Source organism: Medicago truncatula, chromosome 3 (assembly GCF_003473485.1).
Source record: "Medicago truncatula cultivar Jemalong A17 chromosome 3, MtrunA17r5.0-ANR, whole genome shotgun sequence".
Lineage (NCBI taxonomy): Eukaryota > Viridiplantae > Streptophyta > Magnoliopsida > Fabales > Fabaceae > Medicago > Medicago truncatula.
The window spans coordinates 395,739-410,584 of record NC_053044.1 but is presented as its reverse complement, the minus strand read 5'-3'; the positions used below and the strand labels follow the sequence as shown (position 1 = coordinate 410,584).

Genomic DNA, 14,846 nt, shown 5'->3' with positions numbered 1-14,846 from the left:
GCAAAAGTTATCAACTAAATGGATGTTCAAATATTATGTTACTCCCTCCGTTCCAAATTGTATGTCACTTTGGAAAAAAAATTTGTTCCAAATTGTATGTCGCTTTACAATACCCAATGAATCATTAATGTTACTTTTTCTATTATATCCTTCACTATTTATTGTCTTCTCTACTTTCAAGTCATTCATTTATCTTTCACATATCATTTATTAAAGACAATTTTATAAAACAACTCATAATATCTCTTCTCCACACAAAATTAATTACATTTCTTAATACGTGTGAAATGCCCAAAACGTTATATAATTTGGGACGGAAGGAGTATCAAATAGTAGTACTCTATCTTTCCTTCTTCTAATCCATTTTCTCAATCCTACCAACCACATCGTAAAAGATTGAGATAGAGAGAAAACTGATTATCACCGACAACACCAAAACCCTATCATCACAATCACAATCACAATCACAAAATTGAACAATGAATGAAGAAATCGAAAGCGGAGAAGGTCCACCAACAAACGATCTATGTTCAATCTGTCACGGAAACTTCCAACTCCCATGTCAAGCAAATTGTTCTCACTGGTTTTGCGCTAACTGCATAATCCAAGTTTGGCAGTATTCTTCTCCTCTTCAACCTTGCAAATGTCCTCTCTGTCGTCGTCCTATTAACCTTCTTGTTCCCACCGACGTCGTAGACGACGCCAATTCTGAGCAAGATCGTTTGAATTTGGCTGATATTCAAAGATATAACCGTGTTTTTGGCCAACAATCTAATGCTAGTATTGTTCAGAGATTACGTGATCTTCCTTTTCTTTTGAAAAGGCTTTTTAAGGATTTTGTTAACCCTAATACTTCTCTTCCTCTTGTTATTAGAGCTCGTGTTTTCATTACGGTTAGTTCTTTCTTTCTGAATAACTTATCAACTATTATTTTAGTGTTGTTGTTGTTGTTGTTGTTGTTTATGTTCAAATTAAATCATTAGGTAGTCGTGATCCACGTTGGATTTGGATTTGAGATCTAGAGTTGAATTTGAGATCTATGGTGTAGTTGCAAAGACGGTAAGTAAGCAAGTAACTTTAGGTATTTAGGGTGGAAAATGTGTGTACCTGTTGTTAAAAGTTCCACATCGGACAATAGATGACTGAAGTGAGGGTAGTCTTCATCTCACAAGCCGGTTTTGTGGGATTGTGTTATGCTCAACCACAATTTTTAAGACGTGCAGTGAAGCTATGGGTGCGTTTGATATGCTAAAGAATAAGGGATAAGATAACTCTAACTCCATTTTGTAGTATTGATCCAAGGGTAGGACAAAAACTGAAATATTTGTCCCCCAGGAAACCAAAACACAACTTTCTGGCTTAAATATAAGTTGTCTAAAATACCAAAATAGTCTTTTATCCATCCAAAATCGTGTAGGACAAAAAATGTTCAACATCATAAAAGTTTGTGATGTTGTGTTGTTCACTCTAGTACTTACCTTTTAGTAGATTAAAGGCACCCTGTAAGTTACTCCCTCGTTTCCTTCTTACATGTTGTTTGATAATTTAAGGGTATAATTTGTCAATTTTACTTCTTTTTAAATTACTGCTACTTACTCTTTTTCAACAAAACTAATTAATGTTACCTATGATACTGGTTTCATGAAGAATTGAAATTCAATAAATAAGATTAGCTACACTGTCGAAATTTTAAGTGCAAAATAAAGTAACAACTCTGATGGAAAAAGTTAAAGACTCCATGAAGTTGAAATAAATTTTATTTTTGCTTTACGAACAACATTTAGACTATTGACAATTGTTTGTTATGCAAGAGAGATGAAGTGTGGGTGCAAAAAAATAGGAATTTGTATGAGAGAAGGATAGTAACTAACAATTGTTTGTTACAAGAGAAAGATAACACGTCAAATTTATTAGAAAGAGAATGTGTGCAACAAAAATAGAAACTTACTAGTGGATTAAAATGATAGTATAATAGGAATGAAGATAGTAGCTTTTATAGTGAGGAATTAGGGTTCTAGCCCTTGAGTTCCCTTTCTCGGACAATTGTCCTTTGAGGACACATGTGAAAAGACTATCATAAGTTGGCCTTGGATCTAGATTGAACAGTCCAGATTTGTTTATGCGGTCTTGATTCTGTAAATTTAGGGCAGGTCCATGACATGGTCTGCCAGGGCATTAGCTGAGGAGAGTGACCCAGTCCATGTAGGAAATGTCCTTTGGCCTAGTCTTGAACAAGTTGAAATTGATTTTAACAAATTTTATTAGGGTTAGGGTTTATTGGGTGTTTTCTTGTTTGTCGTTATTTTTCTTGTTTACTTTATGTAGGAAATGCTAACTTCGTCACTCTTTATTTTAGTAAAAAAGATAGTGGACCTGTAGATTCTATAGTGAGGAGAGTAGATCAAATTGATGGTAGTCAGATCATTAAAGGCGGAGGAAGACCTGAAAAAAAACTATAACTTAAACTATTTAGAAAGTTTTAGAGATTAATGAGTAAGATAGAAATACGGTATATGATAGAGCATTATGACGTAATTTGATCAATGTAGCCAACCCCACTTAGTGGGATAAGGCTTGGTTGTCGTTGTTGTTGTAACACTTTTGTGGTGTGGATTCTGACATAGACATTGTCTCTTTTATACAGATGCTACTAAGTATTATATACATCTTCAGCCCTATTGACATCATTCCAGAAGGTACCGTAGCGTAGAATGTTATATTGATTTCAATTTCAGTTCAATTAATCAGTTATGTTTTGTCGTTTTGTTGAGTTTGTGTAAGTATCTATTACTCATGCTTGAGTTTTGTTCTCTTTTCTGTGCAGGGATGTTGGGAATAATTGGTCTTTTGGATGATGTCCTAATTGCTCTAATCTTTTTCCTACATGTTGCTGCACTCTATAGATCTGTACTTTACCTCCGACATGGGGGTTCGTGAGTTATGCACCTTTTACAGTTTTTTAGGTAAAGTAGTGAAATGAGATGTTGCATTTACTTTCGTCTTGTGAAAATTGACAATGCTCTGTTTTGTACATAGATAGACAGTTCAGTTCATTTTCGAATATTGGATTTAGCAAGAGGTGAATAGAAAAGCTCCATTTAAATTTCAAATATTTTGTGGAGCCAAAAGAATTATCAAATTTACTTTTATCATATTTGATATGTTCTGGTGGCTATATATGACATGCATCTATTCATAAATGCTCACTAGTTTTCCTGTGATCATTAGTTAAAGGATAAAATGTCATGAATTTTGGAACCTGGTTGTGTATTCGTTCTAACCTCTATGGTAACAAATAGAGAAGTCCATCGCTGAACGCTACTAGCACATATCATAAGCAAGATTTTAAGTAACAGTTACAATAATGGTCACAATCTCATTGCAATCTTTGACACTATAGAGAACTGCATTCAGATGCAGTTGATTTGGCCTTTTAAGGCTGTGTTGTTTTAACAATGTCAAAAAACATTATCACAGGAAAACTAGTGAGCATGTATGCCTTTTTGTTCCTTGCCACTTCACTTTTCTTTCTTCTTTCTTTTTACCTTGTGAGGATCTGGAAGTTGATTTTCCTTTGGTCTAAGTTTTGTGGTGGTTGTTGGCATTTAAGGCGCATGACATTGGGCATTTGCCAATCAGGCTAGTTTCACTTAGGAGAATTGTTCTGTGTGCCCCGTAGATTGCTCAAAAGTTCCTTGAATTTATCGGATCGTACAATCTGATAATAAAACATATCGATTATGGTTGTACGATCGTACAAAACAATGGGCTGGTTTGGATTGGAGTGTAACTCCCGATCAACTTATTTCATAGACCGAGCAATCCACAGGTGCATAGAGCAATTCTCTTCACTTAGTCGATCTTTCGCTTATGAAAGTTATCACTTTATTTTGGAATCCTGTTTTCTGTGAATGCTGCACAGAAAACAATTTTAAGTTTTGTGACCAAAATAGGAAGTGATCTCGCTAGAGAACAAATAGGTGTTGCCAATTCTGTTTCTTTTTGTTGTCTTTCATTCCATATACTTGTACAAATTATGGAATCAGAAGCTTGTCCCTTTACAATTTCACCATCGTATGACCATAATCAATTTGTCATCCCTCGGTTTGAAACCATTGTTTTCACATTCAAATCAGGTGATATTAGTTGTTATTGTGATGAAAGACGAATTCAAATGTTTTAGGGAAGCCGAACACTGTAACGATGTGGCGGTGTCACAGTGAGAAGAGAGAAAAAAAAACAGAGAGAAACAGAAGGGGTGAACAACATACTTAGAAGCGTATGGTCTAATGGTTCTAATAGGACTACGAGACCTATCAAGGTCACCCACCCTAAACAGGATCATAAATATATGTACCTTTCTGGTTTTGATTTCTGCTGAAAACTTTGCAAATCAGATTCTGTAAAAACTAAAAAGTCACAGAAGTGATGAGTTAGTACCTTATATTCTTAAATATGCAAACTCATTTTAGTGCCCATCAAGCTTTAAACTTGGAAAAGGTGAAGTAGTAGAATAGTGCGACAAGTTAAGTAGTTCTAAAGTAGTCAGTCTACGGACCTGTTTGGTACAACTTCTAAAAATGACTTTTGAAGTATTTCATTTTTATAAGCGATCTTTCCACACTCTAGTTTCAAATCAAAATAAATCAGAAAAAAGATGAAAAAAAATGGCTTGCGTGAGATAAATAGTAATTAGGGGTGTGTTTGGAAGTCGTTTCTCTATTCTATTTTCTTTTCTCTTTACCACAAAAAAAAAAACCTCATTAATTTAATTAGAAATGAATTCAAATTTTTTTTTTAAATGGTTGTCGCACACTTCCCGAACTCAACCCAAAACCCTCAAGAATAATAGTAATAATTAATCTGTCTCTTGTTGAAAATTCTTACATATTCTTATATTTTGTTGAAAGCTTTATTTTAACGTTTAAAAAATCATGAAAAATTCAACTTCTAAGTCACATTTTTGAACTTTGTGTATATTATACGGTCAAAAATGAGAAGAATTTCAAATACACGGTCAATTTGAACAATTAATTATAGTATAAAAGACTTTCGAAGTAAATTTGCCTATTAATATTTAATATAGAAATGACACTTATTGTAAATAGAGCATGAACTAAACCGTTAGAAAAATGCTACTTGATACGAATTAAAATTCGTGAAAAACCCACGAATGACTCGTGGCAACCATTTCTTAATGTGTTGGTGATTCCAAACACTCTCATTTGTTTTGGTGCTTCACTTCTATCTCGAGAAATTTTGAATGAATTTATCACATATAAAAAGTTGCAATTAGCTATTAATGTTATAGTGCAAAAATACATTAAAACCATAACATTGTAAAATCAAAGAAAAAGACATTTGATGGGTTATACAGAACATGGAGGATGAGTGATGAGGGTTGTAGTCTAGTGGGGAAGTCAACGTACATAGTATGGATTAAAACCGTGAAACACGGAGTTTTGAGGGCCTTTGTGAATTTTCGTGCAATTATGATTCGCACCATATAGCAGCTCTTTTTCTATAAACCCTACAAACAAACAAAACCACACCAATCACATTCCAAAAATTCTTATCAAAGTTTATCTAAATCTCATCTAGGTTTGAGATTTTTTGAGGGGCAACGTTATTCATTCTGTTAGTTTTTAATTTTTCATATTTTTTTAAATAAAATAATTCTCAAATTTATCAAAATCCCATCTGGCTTTTTTAGTCAGTCACGTTTTAATTGTTTTGATCTGATTTTAAATGCGAACCTACTAAAGAATGGATATATGGTGGCATTGGTTGAGTATGACAACATCAGCTTAAAGAATATATATATTTCCTTCCAATTGCTCATAGGGAGGGAGAGAGATGGATGTAGAGCATCACAGCAGCGGCGAAGGTCCAGCAACGAACGATCGATGTTCAATCTGTCACGAAAACTTCCAACTCCCATGTCAAGCAAATTGTTCTCACTGGTTTTGTGCAAACTGTATTATCCAAGTTTGGCAATATTCTTCTCCTCTTCAACCTTGCAAATGTCCTCTTTGTCGTCGTCCTATTAATCTTCTTCTTCCCACTGACGTTGTCGACAACAACAATTATGAGCAGGATAGTCTTCTGGGTGATATTCAGAAATATAATCGTCTTTTTGGTGAACAATCTAATGCTAGTATTGCTGAGAGATTACGTGATCTTCCGTTTCTTTTAAGAAGGCTTTTTAGGGATTTTGCTAACCCTAATGTGTCTTTTCCTCTTGTTATCAGAGCTCGTATTTTTGTTACAGTTAGTTCTTCATAACTCCTCAACTATTTTTTTACTTTGTTGTTGTTGTTGATGTTTATATTCAAATTATCATTAGGTAGTTGTGAATCGTGTCGGATTGGAGATCATTAGTCGGAATGTTGGAGGTGACTTCGAACCGTTGTTCCTATGATCAATAGCTTCCTTCTTCTCCGGACGGAAATTGTTTATGTTGCAAGTGGACGGGTACGGTACATACAGATATGAGAATACAACAAATTAAATTCCAGAAGGTACCGTAGTGTAGAATATGTATATTGATTTCAATTTCGATTCAAATTGCTTAGCTATATTGTCAAATTAATTACCTATTGAACATCGAATATTGGATTTAGCAAGAGGTTAATAAAAAAGCTCCATTTGAATTCCAATATTTTGCAGAGCCAAAAGAATTATCAAATTTATCTTTACCATATATAGTTCATACATGCAAGCTAATTAAGTGGCTTTATTTGGCATGCATCCATTCATAAAATGCTCACTATTTTTGCTGTGATCATTAGTTAAAGTGTGTATAAAGAGATATGAATATGGGAACCTGGTTCTATCATAAATACTAAGGGTCCCCTAATATGGACCTCTTGCTTAATGGTACAAGCATGGTATTTATTAGCTTATTGCTTGGTCCCCCAATTTAGCCAGCAATAAGTATGTACCTTACCTCAAAAACAAACAAAAATAGTGTATGACCCTTTTAGCTTTTGAAAAGCCAGTTTCTTTGTTTATTGATTATTAAATAGGTCATGCTAACTAACTTGTGTTTTAAAAACATATCTTAATAACTTAAAAAGTAAAAATATTCTTTTAAATTTTGTACATTCTTAATTAATACTACTAACTTGTATTAGAATGTGAAAAGTTAAATTAAATACACATATAAACAAATGATAATTTAGTAAAATTCACACACAAACTAGATATATTGACTACACTACCAATTTTTCTTAATGTGTGAAATTGATCAATGGGGCTTATGATAAGGGACGGAGGAAGTACATATCAATTATCTTTTCATGTATCCGTGTAATGACCACCATCATAAACGTATAGTAAAATATAGGGTTATGTTAACCGGAGCCTCTAGGGCACTGGTTAAGGAAACAAAAAAAAAAATTAAATTAAAAGTAATACTTTTTAGACATTTAATGAGTTGTCTGCATAAATTTCAATGTCATATTACTATATCTGCTTCCTTAACCAGTGCCCCAGAGCACCGATTAACCTTACCCTAAAATATATTGACTTTAAAGTGATCAAAATAGTACTTCATCCGTTTTAAAATGAGGGTCTCTTTATCAAAATAAATTTGTTTTCAAATGAATGTCATGTTCACTTTTTCAATTCAGATTTTTACTATTATGCCCTCTAATTAATGGTGTGTACACTATTTTCAATGTAACACTCATACTAAACGTATCTAGAAAATTTAGTATGTGCATTATTTTAGTACTCGATACATTAAAATTTAGGCTTAATACATGCTTTGGTCCCTTAACTTATTTTTGAATTTTATTTTTGGTCCCATAACTATAAAACATCTCAATTTGGTCCCTTATCTCTACTTCCGTCAATCAAGTTAGTCCTCTCCGTTAGTTTTTTTACAAAAACCGTTAACACTTGCCACGTGTCATTTATGATTGGTGATCAAGGGTTAAATTTGAAAAGCACACACAAGATACAATGGACTCAAACTGAACCTTCATTAAACTAGAAGAAAAAAATATGTAGATTTTTTTAAAGATACAAATCCAGAATTGAAGAAAGTTTCTGCAAAATTTTTGAGAAGAAGGAAAGGGTATTCCAGAGGAAGAGAAAGTGTTTTTATCTCTTCCATATATATTCATCAATCTCAACAATAAAAAACCCAAACTTAAAAATTGAAAACTCCAAAAATAAAAACCCAGAAATAATAATAAATAATAAAAAACATAACTCCATCTTCATCAATCTCTATACTCCTAACTAAAATTAAAACCCAGAAATAAACAAAACTACACATTCTAGCTTTCTCATGAGATAGATATTTCAACAAATAATAAGCTTAAGATTAGGATTGAAGGTTGAAGGTTAAAGAGAGAATACATGATGGGAATAGTGGGGAATCAATAATTTGGGGGTGTTTTTTTTTTTTTTTGCAGAATGTTCATTGCAAAAGAGGGAGCGCGAGAGAGAAGAAAAGAGATCTGGTTTGTTTAGAGAGAGAGAGGGTGTGTGGGAGAAATGTTTTATTAAATTATACAATTTTTTTAGATTTATTTTTGTTTTTATCTATGTGTTGGTGAGTTTTTGTTTTGTTGTGGGTATAAGGTAAGAAGATGAAGATTGTTGATGATTTTTAATTTTAAGAAATTCAAGACAAAAGGAAATGATAATAAAAATTATCATATGTTGCGAGTCTATTGTATCCTTGTGTGTGCTTTTAAAATTCAGCCCTTGATCACCAATCACAAATGACATGTGGCATAGGTTAACGGATTTTGTAAAAAAATTAACGGAAATGACTAACTTGATTGACGGAAGTAGAGATAAGGGACCAAATTGAGATGTATTATAGTTAAGGGATCAAAATGAAATCCAAAAATAAGTTAAGGGACCAAAGCATGTATTACACCTAAAATTTACAACATAACAACCTCAATGAATATGCACATCTATACAATCCTAAAAAATCCAATACATTCTTCTAGTAGCCACTTGAAGCCATAACAATAATCTTCGACTGATACGAACGTGTACTTGATGATAATCCATTCGGCTACCTGCATACCGTCTCTTGCCACAAAACCTGATGATATGAAACATAAAAGGATTGGGATGAGACATAATGTCTCAATGAGTTCTACCTAATCCTATGCTATAGGCAACCTCGGGGAAACTTATGGTTACCACGTGTCTACAACACAACCATTCAGTTGATTATACGTGTGTGAAATCTTGCATACCTAAACGATCTTGCATAACTAAGATCGTCATGATCTTCTACATATCATAGTCTACAAGTCTTGCTATATGCTCTACATGCCATGGAGGTCAAGGGAAACTAAGACCCCTAACTCTGAATATCGTCAACATCATGGCTTAATCATATCATATACATAACATATTTTTGACTGGACGACTGGGGAAGACTAATATCGTCAACAATGTGTCATCATGAACATGTTGCAAGAGCATATACACATCTGTGTCATAACATAATCCTATCATATACATGTTGCATGAATCATTCATATTTTGTTAGAGGTTAGCGTTGAACAATCATTGTTATCTTGGTTCGTTTTACGGATTAATCCCGAGTGAAGTAACCCAAGAATTTAGTCTCATGACATAACCGGTGAAATTCCCATCGGAGATTAACACCGGACTCCTCTTAATGCCGTGCAGTCTTACCTTGCAGAGTGTATCCCGTTCCCCTAACGTGAACCTCTCGTATCCCCTGGCGTGGATAACGGAAAGAGACGACATGTTCATACTTACATAGTCTTATTCATACATAAAGGGCTATTAACTTATACTTACTTGAAATGATTACCATGGGTCCGTAATCTATCCGTATAGCGGTAAATACTTACGTGCTTGCTCTTATTGATACATGTCTTGACGTGTTTAGGTTACATAGTAACATGGCTATTCTCGACTATCTAAGTCGAGGCTCTATGAGTTTCCCAATGCTTAGAGGTTAGGTTACTACCCGGCATGATTAGTATCATATACTCTCGTGTGCCATTCATTGTCGAACAATGTTAATGTTTCATCATGCATTTCCCTTTTAAAAGCTTAACTTGGATTGTACATTAGACACTTGGAAATTGAGGGGTTTATATGTTATAAAAGACTGCACAAAACGGGCCTCTCGGACGGCCCTTGCCGGGCCTAAGAACGAGCCGACGTTGTTGCTGGAGTTTACACGCGATAAGCGAGTTTTTCGCGTATGGCGTGTTTCTTCAGCCCAGAATTTGCAGAACACGTATTTTGGCTTAAAAACCTCAAAATCAAGTCCCTTACTGCACACTATCCATCCAGAATGCATAAAACCATAGAATATGAAATGCATGTCAACATTAACATAGTTTTGGGCAATTCATGGCACAAAGGGGTTAATAAAACCTAATTCATAAACTAACATAGCATGAGTTCTTACAAAAGTACACACACACAAACCCAATGGTATGAACTAACTAAGAACTCACATGTATTTACTGAGATTTGCTTCAAGCTCCTAAGCTTCTACACCAAACCCTAGCCCATAGCTTATCACAAACAACTCGATTCCTTGGGTTCAACACAAAACCCATATCAGTCCCCTTACTTCAAACTCTCCTCCAGGCCTCAATGCTGAACCTAAAATCATGAAACCGATACCAAAATGTCGGGAATTTCGTTAGCTAACCATAGCAACAAAGTTCACGTGATTTGAAGTTACAGCAAGAGAGTTCTTACCGTTTTGGTGAAGCCCTGTCCCAAAACCCCTAACCAAATTCCAGCAGAATTTACCAACTTCAAATGCGTTTTCCGAATCCGTTTCTAGCCCAAATCATACAAAGTTTGTGTTCAAACTGAAGGGAATTGAATGAGGAATCTAAACCTTCAACAATAATTCAATTCCAAGCCATACATAAAGATATACGAATCAAAAACCAGAACTTGAGCTTACCGCTATTTCATGAAACTCAGCCATAATCCCCACAGCCAAAAGATACAACACCAGCTCTATCTCTAACAACTCTTGGGGGTCAGCTTATGCTCTTAGAGATTCTGTCACACAAGCTCATCCCCAACGTGATTTGAAACCCCAAGCTTCAAGCAACTAAACTCAACCTTAGTGCTATCTTCTCCTTCAATTTCATGTTTCTACACACCAACAAACCATAACCAAAGCTTAAACACACATGCAGCAACCATAAGGGCTTAAACTTACAATTTTCCCAATGGACATAAGTGGAAATAGGGCTCGGCTGAGAGGAAGTGAAAAGTAACATTGAACTTATTTTTAGAGCTTATATGTGATGAGAATCAAGTTGGTAACATTGCATGTATGATTAAAATAACTTGGGTGGAAAACTTGTGAAGTTGGTGGAAAGGAGACTGGGAAAAGGCTTCAGCTGGAAAGAGAGAATGGAGTGGATGAAATGAAATGACTATATATAGTGCTTAGGAGAAATGACCATCTTGCCCTTTTTTTTATTAAAAGTCTTGCTAAGCCACACTAAAGACACCGATAACCGAACATGTGTGTTTAATTGAAACTGTATGTTAAATATTCTCCATTAAATAATTAGGTAAGTTCTATGGTACACCCAACAATTTAAGTGTATTGGTACACCAAATCCTTAAATTAATACTCCTTCCGGTCCTATTTATAAGAGAAAGTTGACTTTTTAGATACATTGAATAATTTATGTATCTAGTCAAGATCAATCTAAACCAAATACATAAATTATTTAATGTATCTAAAAAATTAATTGTCTCTTGTAAATAGGACCGGAGGGAGTAGTTAAATGAGTTATTTTTTGTAGGAAAAAATTATTTTCTATCACCTATAATTATAATAACTAAATCTTATTTACCAAAAACGTCAACGCAATAAAATTTGATTTTTCTGAATTCTTATTACTCATAATAGAGAATTTTGAGTATTTTTTACAATAAAATGTAAAAAAATTAGTATGATTTTTAGAAAAAATGAAATGGTGTTTTTTTTTTTATATAAAATGATATTTTCTAAAATATACTCCCTCCGTTTTAAAATATAAGCAAAATTCACTTTTTAGGTTCATTCATTTAATGATGTGCCATTAAATGAATGAACCTAAAAAGTGAATTTTGCTTATATTTTAAAACGGAGGGAGTATATGTCAACAAACACTTATTTTCTTCATAAAAAATGATAGTTAATTTATAAAAATTAAAGTGATGGTACCGGTACACTGTAATTTACGGGTGTACCATAGAAGTCCCCAAATAATTAACCCTTCATAATATTTCTTCTTTGACACGTTCACTGATACTGCGGTCTGTCGAGAATTTAGCTGGATGTTACATTCAAAGTAATATATTCTATTATGGGAAATACATCAATAGTTAATAAGGGTAGTTTAGTAAAAGGGTTATATTTTTAGACAACTTTATTGCATTTTTTAATATGTATGCAGAAACCTTAAATGACATTCGTTTTGAAATGGATGGATTATTAATTAGAGTATAAAATTGAAAAAGAAGTAATTAATAATGTCTTGAGAATCAAAAGGGTCATTCATTTTAAAACAATTTTTTTTTTTTTTTACAAATGAGACACTAATTATCAGAAAACAAACTCAAACACTCACACTGCATCTTTGTATCAATATCATTCTAAGTGTATTTTTTTAATCATACTAATTCTACACAGTGAAATTAGAATTTATCTTTATGTAAGAACTTGTTTAATCTTCTTTGGGGTGTAAAGAAGGATTAAGTGAGTGTTAGTAGTCTGAATAGGATGTGAAAAACTTGTGTAAGCATGTCGAGGCATTGAGAATACAACGTAAATGTCATCAAAATCATAAGTTGAAGGCGCGGAGAAGCATTCTTAAGCATCATATTAAAAATTGTGGGGATTGAACTAATCCACATTCAGTGAAGCATTATTATCTTGTGTTTTACTCGCTTATCCCTACTCTTTATTTATATATTTAGATCATTAAACTTATATCACACACCAAATCACTTTAATTGAATTTGTGCACTTCCATGCTTCATAATCATATTTGTCTATTCTCATTCTAAAGTTTAGTTTAAAAGATAAAAAATTAAAAGGGTCGCGATCTAAACCTCGTTTTCTTGTGACTATTATTTTAACTTCATGGTGGGTTCAGAATTATGACTTCCCTCACCAGAAGCTCTTGCCTTAGTTTGAGAAAGTTTTCATCAAAACACTTTATGGCAAGTTGGTGATGGTAAAAAAAATCATGCTTGGTTTTGACAAGTAAAATTTTATGGTGAACAATGCAATCCACCACGCTCAGTCTTCTTTTGTAGTGATCGATAACACTTTGAGGGTATGTGATATCCTTAATGCATGCAATAACTGTGACGAAGGAGTGACGAGTCAATGTGATATATTCTTCGTGATTGTATTTGTATGCATGTTACTCAAATTTGGTTTCGATTAATAGATTCTAAAAATATCACTTGCTTTATTCTCGAGTGGGACGAAGGAGTGGATCTTTTAGAACATGTAGAGATAAAGGGAATGCAACAACTAACATATCTTGTTCGAGTATATTTATGGTAACTTCTTGGTCTTTGTGGAATTGGAGAAACTGATGTATATTTGAGGAGGGATTTTTTTTTGTAATTTTGTAATAACAGTATCTAAGAGGTACTCAACCATTTATATAGAGACTCTTTAACAAAATATTTAAATGAGTTCTAGGAATAACTTTTTATCATTTACGTTTCAACAAAAGCAATTCAACAATCATTATTTTATTAAAAAGTGGTGTGAGGTCCACTTAAGAATGAGAGTCTTAAGTGAGACCTTGGGTCTTAAGAGACCTCCAATTTTTTCCTCAATGAAGGTACCTATTAGATACTAGGTCTTAAATGGTGAAGACCTCACCATTGAGGATGATCTATGTAATTGTCGAGAAGATTCACAAATTTTTGTGAATAAGGTCAATAAGGTAGATTGCGAGGACAAGTAACATATTCTTTCCAAAAAGTTGTCCAAGAGACTTAATTTTTTTTATAAATAAGATAAGATACGCGATCATTTTCTAAAAATAAATAAAAAAGAACAAAAAATTAGGAATAAAATTTGCAACAACTTTTTTTGACTCAAAAAACTTGTCGAAGAGACTTCACAACATTTTTTTATGGTGGTCGGGATTCTTGCATATATTATGCATTATCTCTACCAACCGAGTTAAGCTTACGAGGACACTTCAGAACATTCATAAATAAGATATATAAGATACACAATCATTTTCTAAAAAAAGAACAAAAAATTAGAAAGGAAATTTGCAACATCTTTTCTGACTCCAAAAAGTTGCCTAAGGACTAAAGAACTTTTATAATAAAATAAAATAATAAAATTACTTGTTAACAATTTTTTAGAGATTTGTTAACAATTGTTGAACTTTGAAGTCTATCATAATCGTGAGCTATAGATATTAACTCATTTAAACTTTTTTAATTATTCCAATTATATCTTTTTAACAATTCTTCTAAAATACTTATTACGTTCCTTTTAAAGGGTTCGTTTTATAATATTAACACAAAAATAGCGAAGTGTATTTTTTAATCTTTTCTTCCTGTTATACCTCATTTTAATCCATCAATATATTTTTATTTTTTTGCACACACTTTCTCTTTCCAACAAATTTAATATGTTATCTTTCTCTGGTAACAAACATTTGTTGGTTACTATCCTTTTCTCCAACATTTTTTTTTTGCACTCTCTTATAACAAACAATTGTCAATTTTTAAATATTTTTCTTCTATCTCATCAAATGCATCTTCAACTATATCATCAGCCGTTCCAATGAGTCTTTCACTCTTTATTCCTTTTGAACATT

At 33.1% G+C, this 14,846-nt stretch overlaps 2 protein-coding genes across 2 annotated transcripts; both read left to right on the top strand.

Moving 5' to 3' along the window:
* The first annotated feature begins 342 nt into the window (after window positions 1–342).
* On the top strand, window positions 343–3,154 carry LOC11414140 (E3 ubiquitin-protein ligase RNF170). Its single transcript, XM_003598013.4, has 3 exons — window positions 343–893; window positions 2,645–2,696; window positions 2,825–3,154. Exons 1-3 carry the CDS (start codon window positions 480–482, stop codon window positions 2,935–2,937), a joined length of 579 nt encoding a protein of 192 aa, XP_003598061.1. The 5' UTR covers window positions 343–479; the 3' UTR covers window positions 2,938–3,154.
* Window positions 3,155–5,615: 2,461 nt separating this feature from the next.
* Window positions 5,616–6,659, top strand: LOC11418365 (E3 ubiquitin-protein ligase RNF170). The gene is made up of 2 exons (XM_003598012.4): window positions 5,616–6,270; window positions 6,347–6,659. Exons 1-2 carry the CDS (start codon window positions 5,857–5,859, stop codon window positions 6,419–6,421), a joined length of 489 nt encoding a protein of 162 aa, XP_003598060.2. The 5' UTR covers window positions 5,616–5,856; the 3' UTR covers window positions 6,422–6,659.
* The last annotated feature ends 8,187 nt before the right edge of the window (window positions 6,660–14,846 follow it).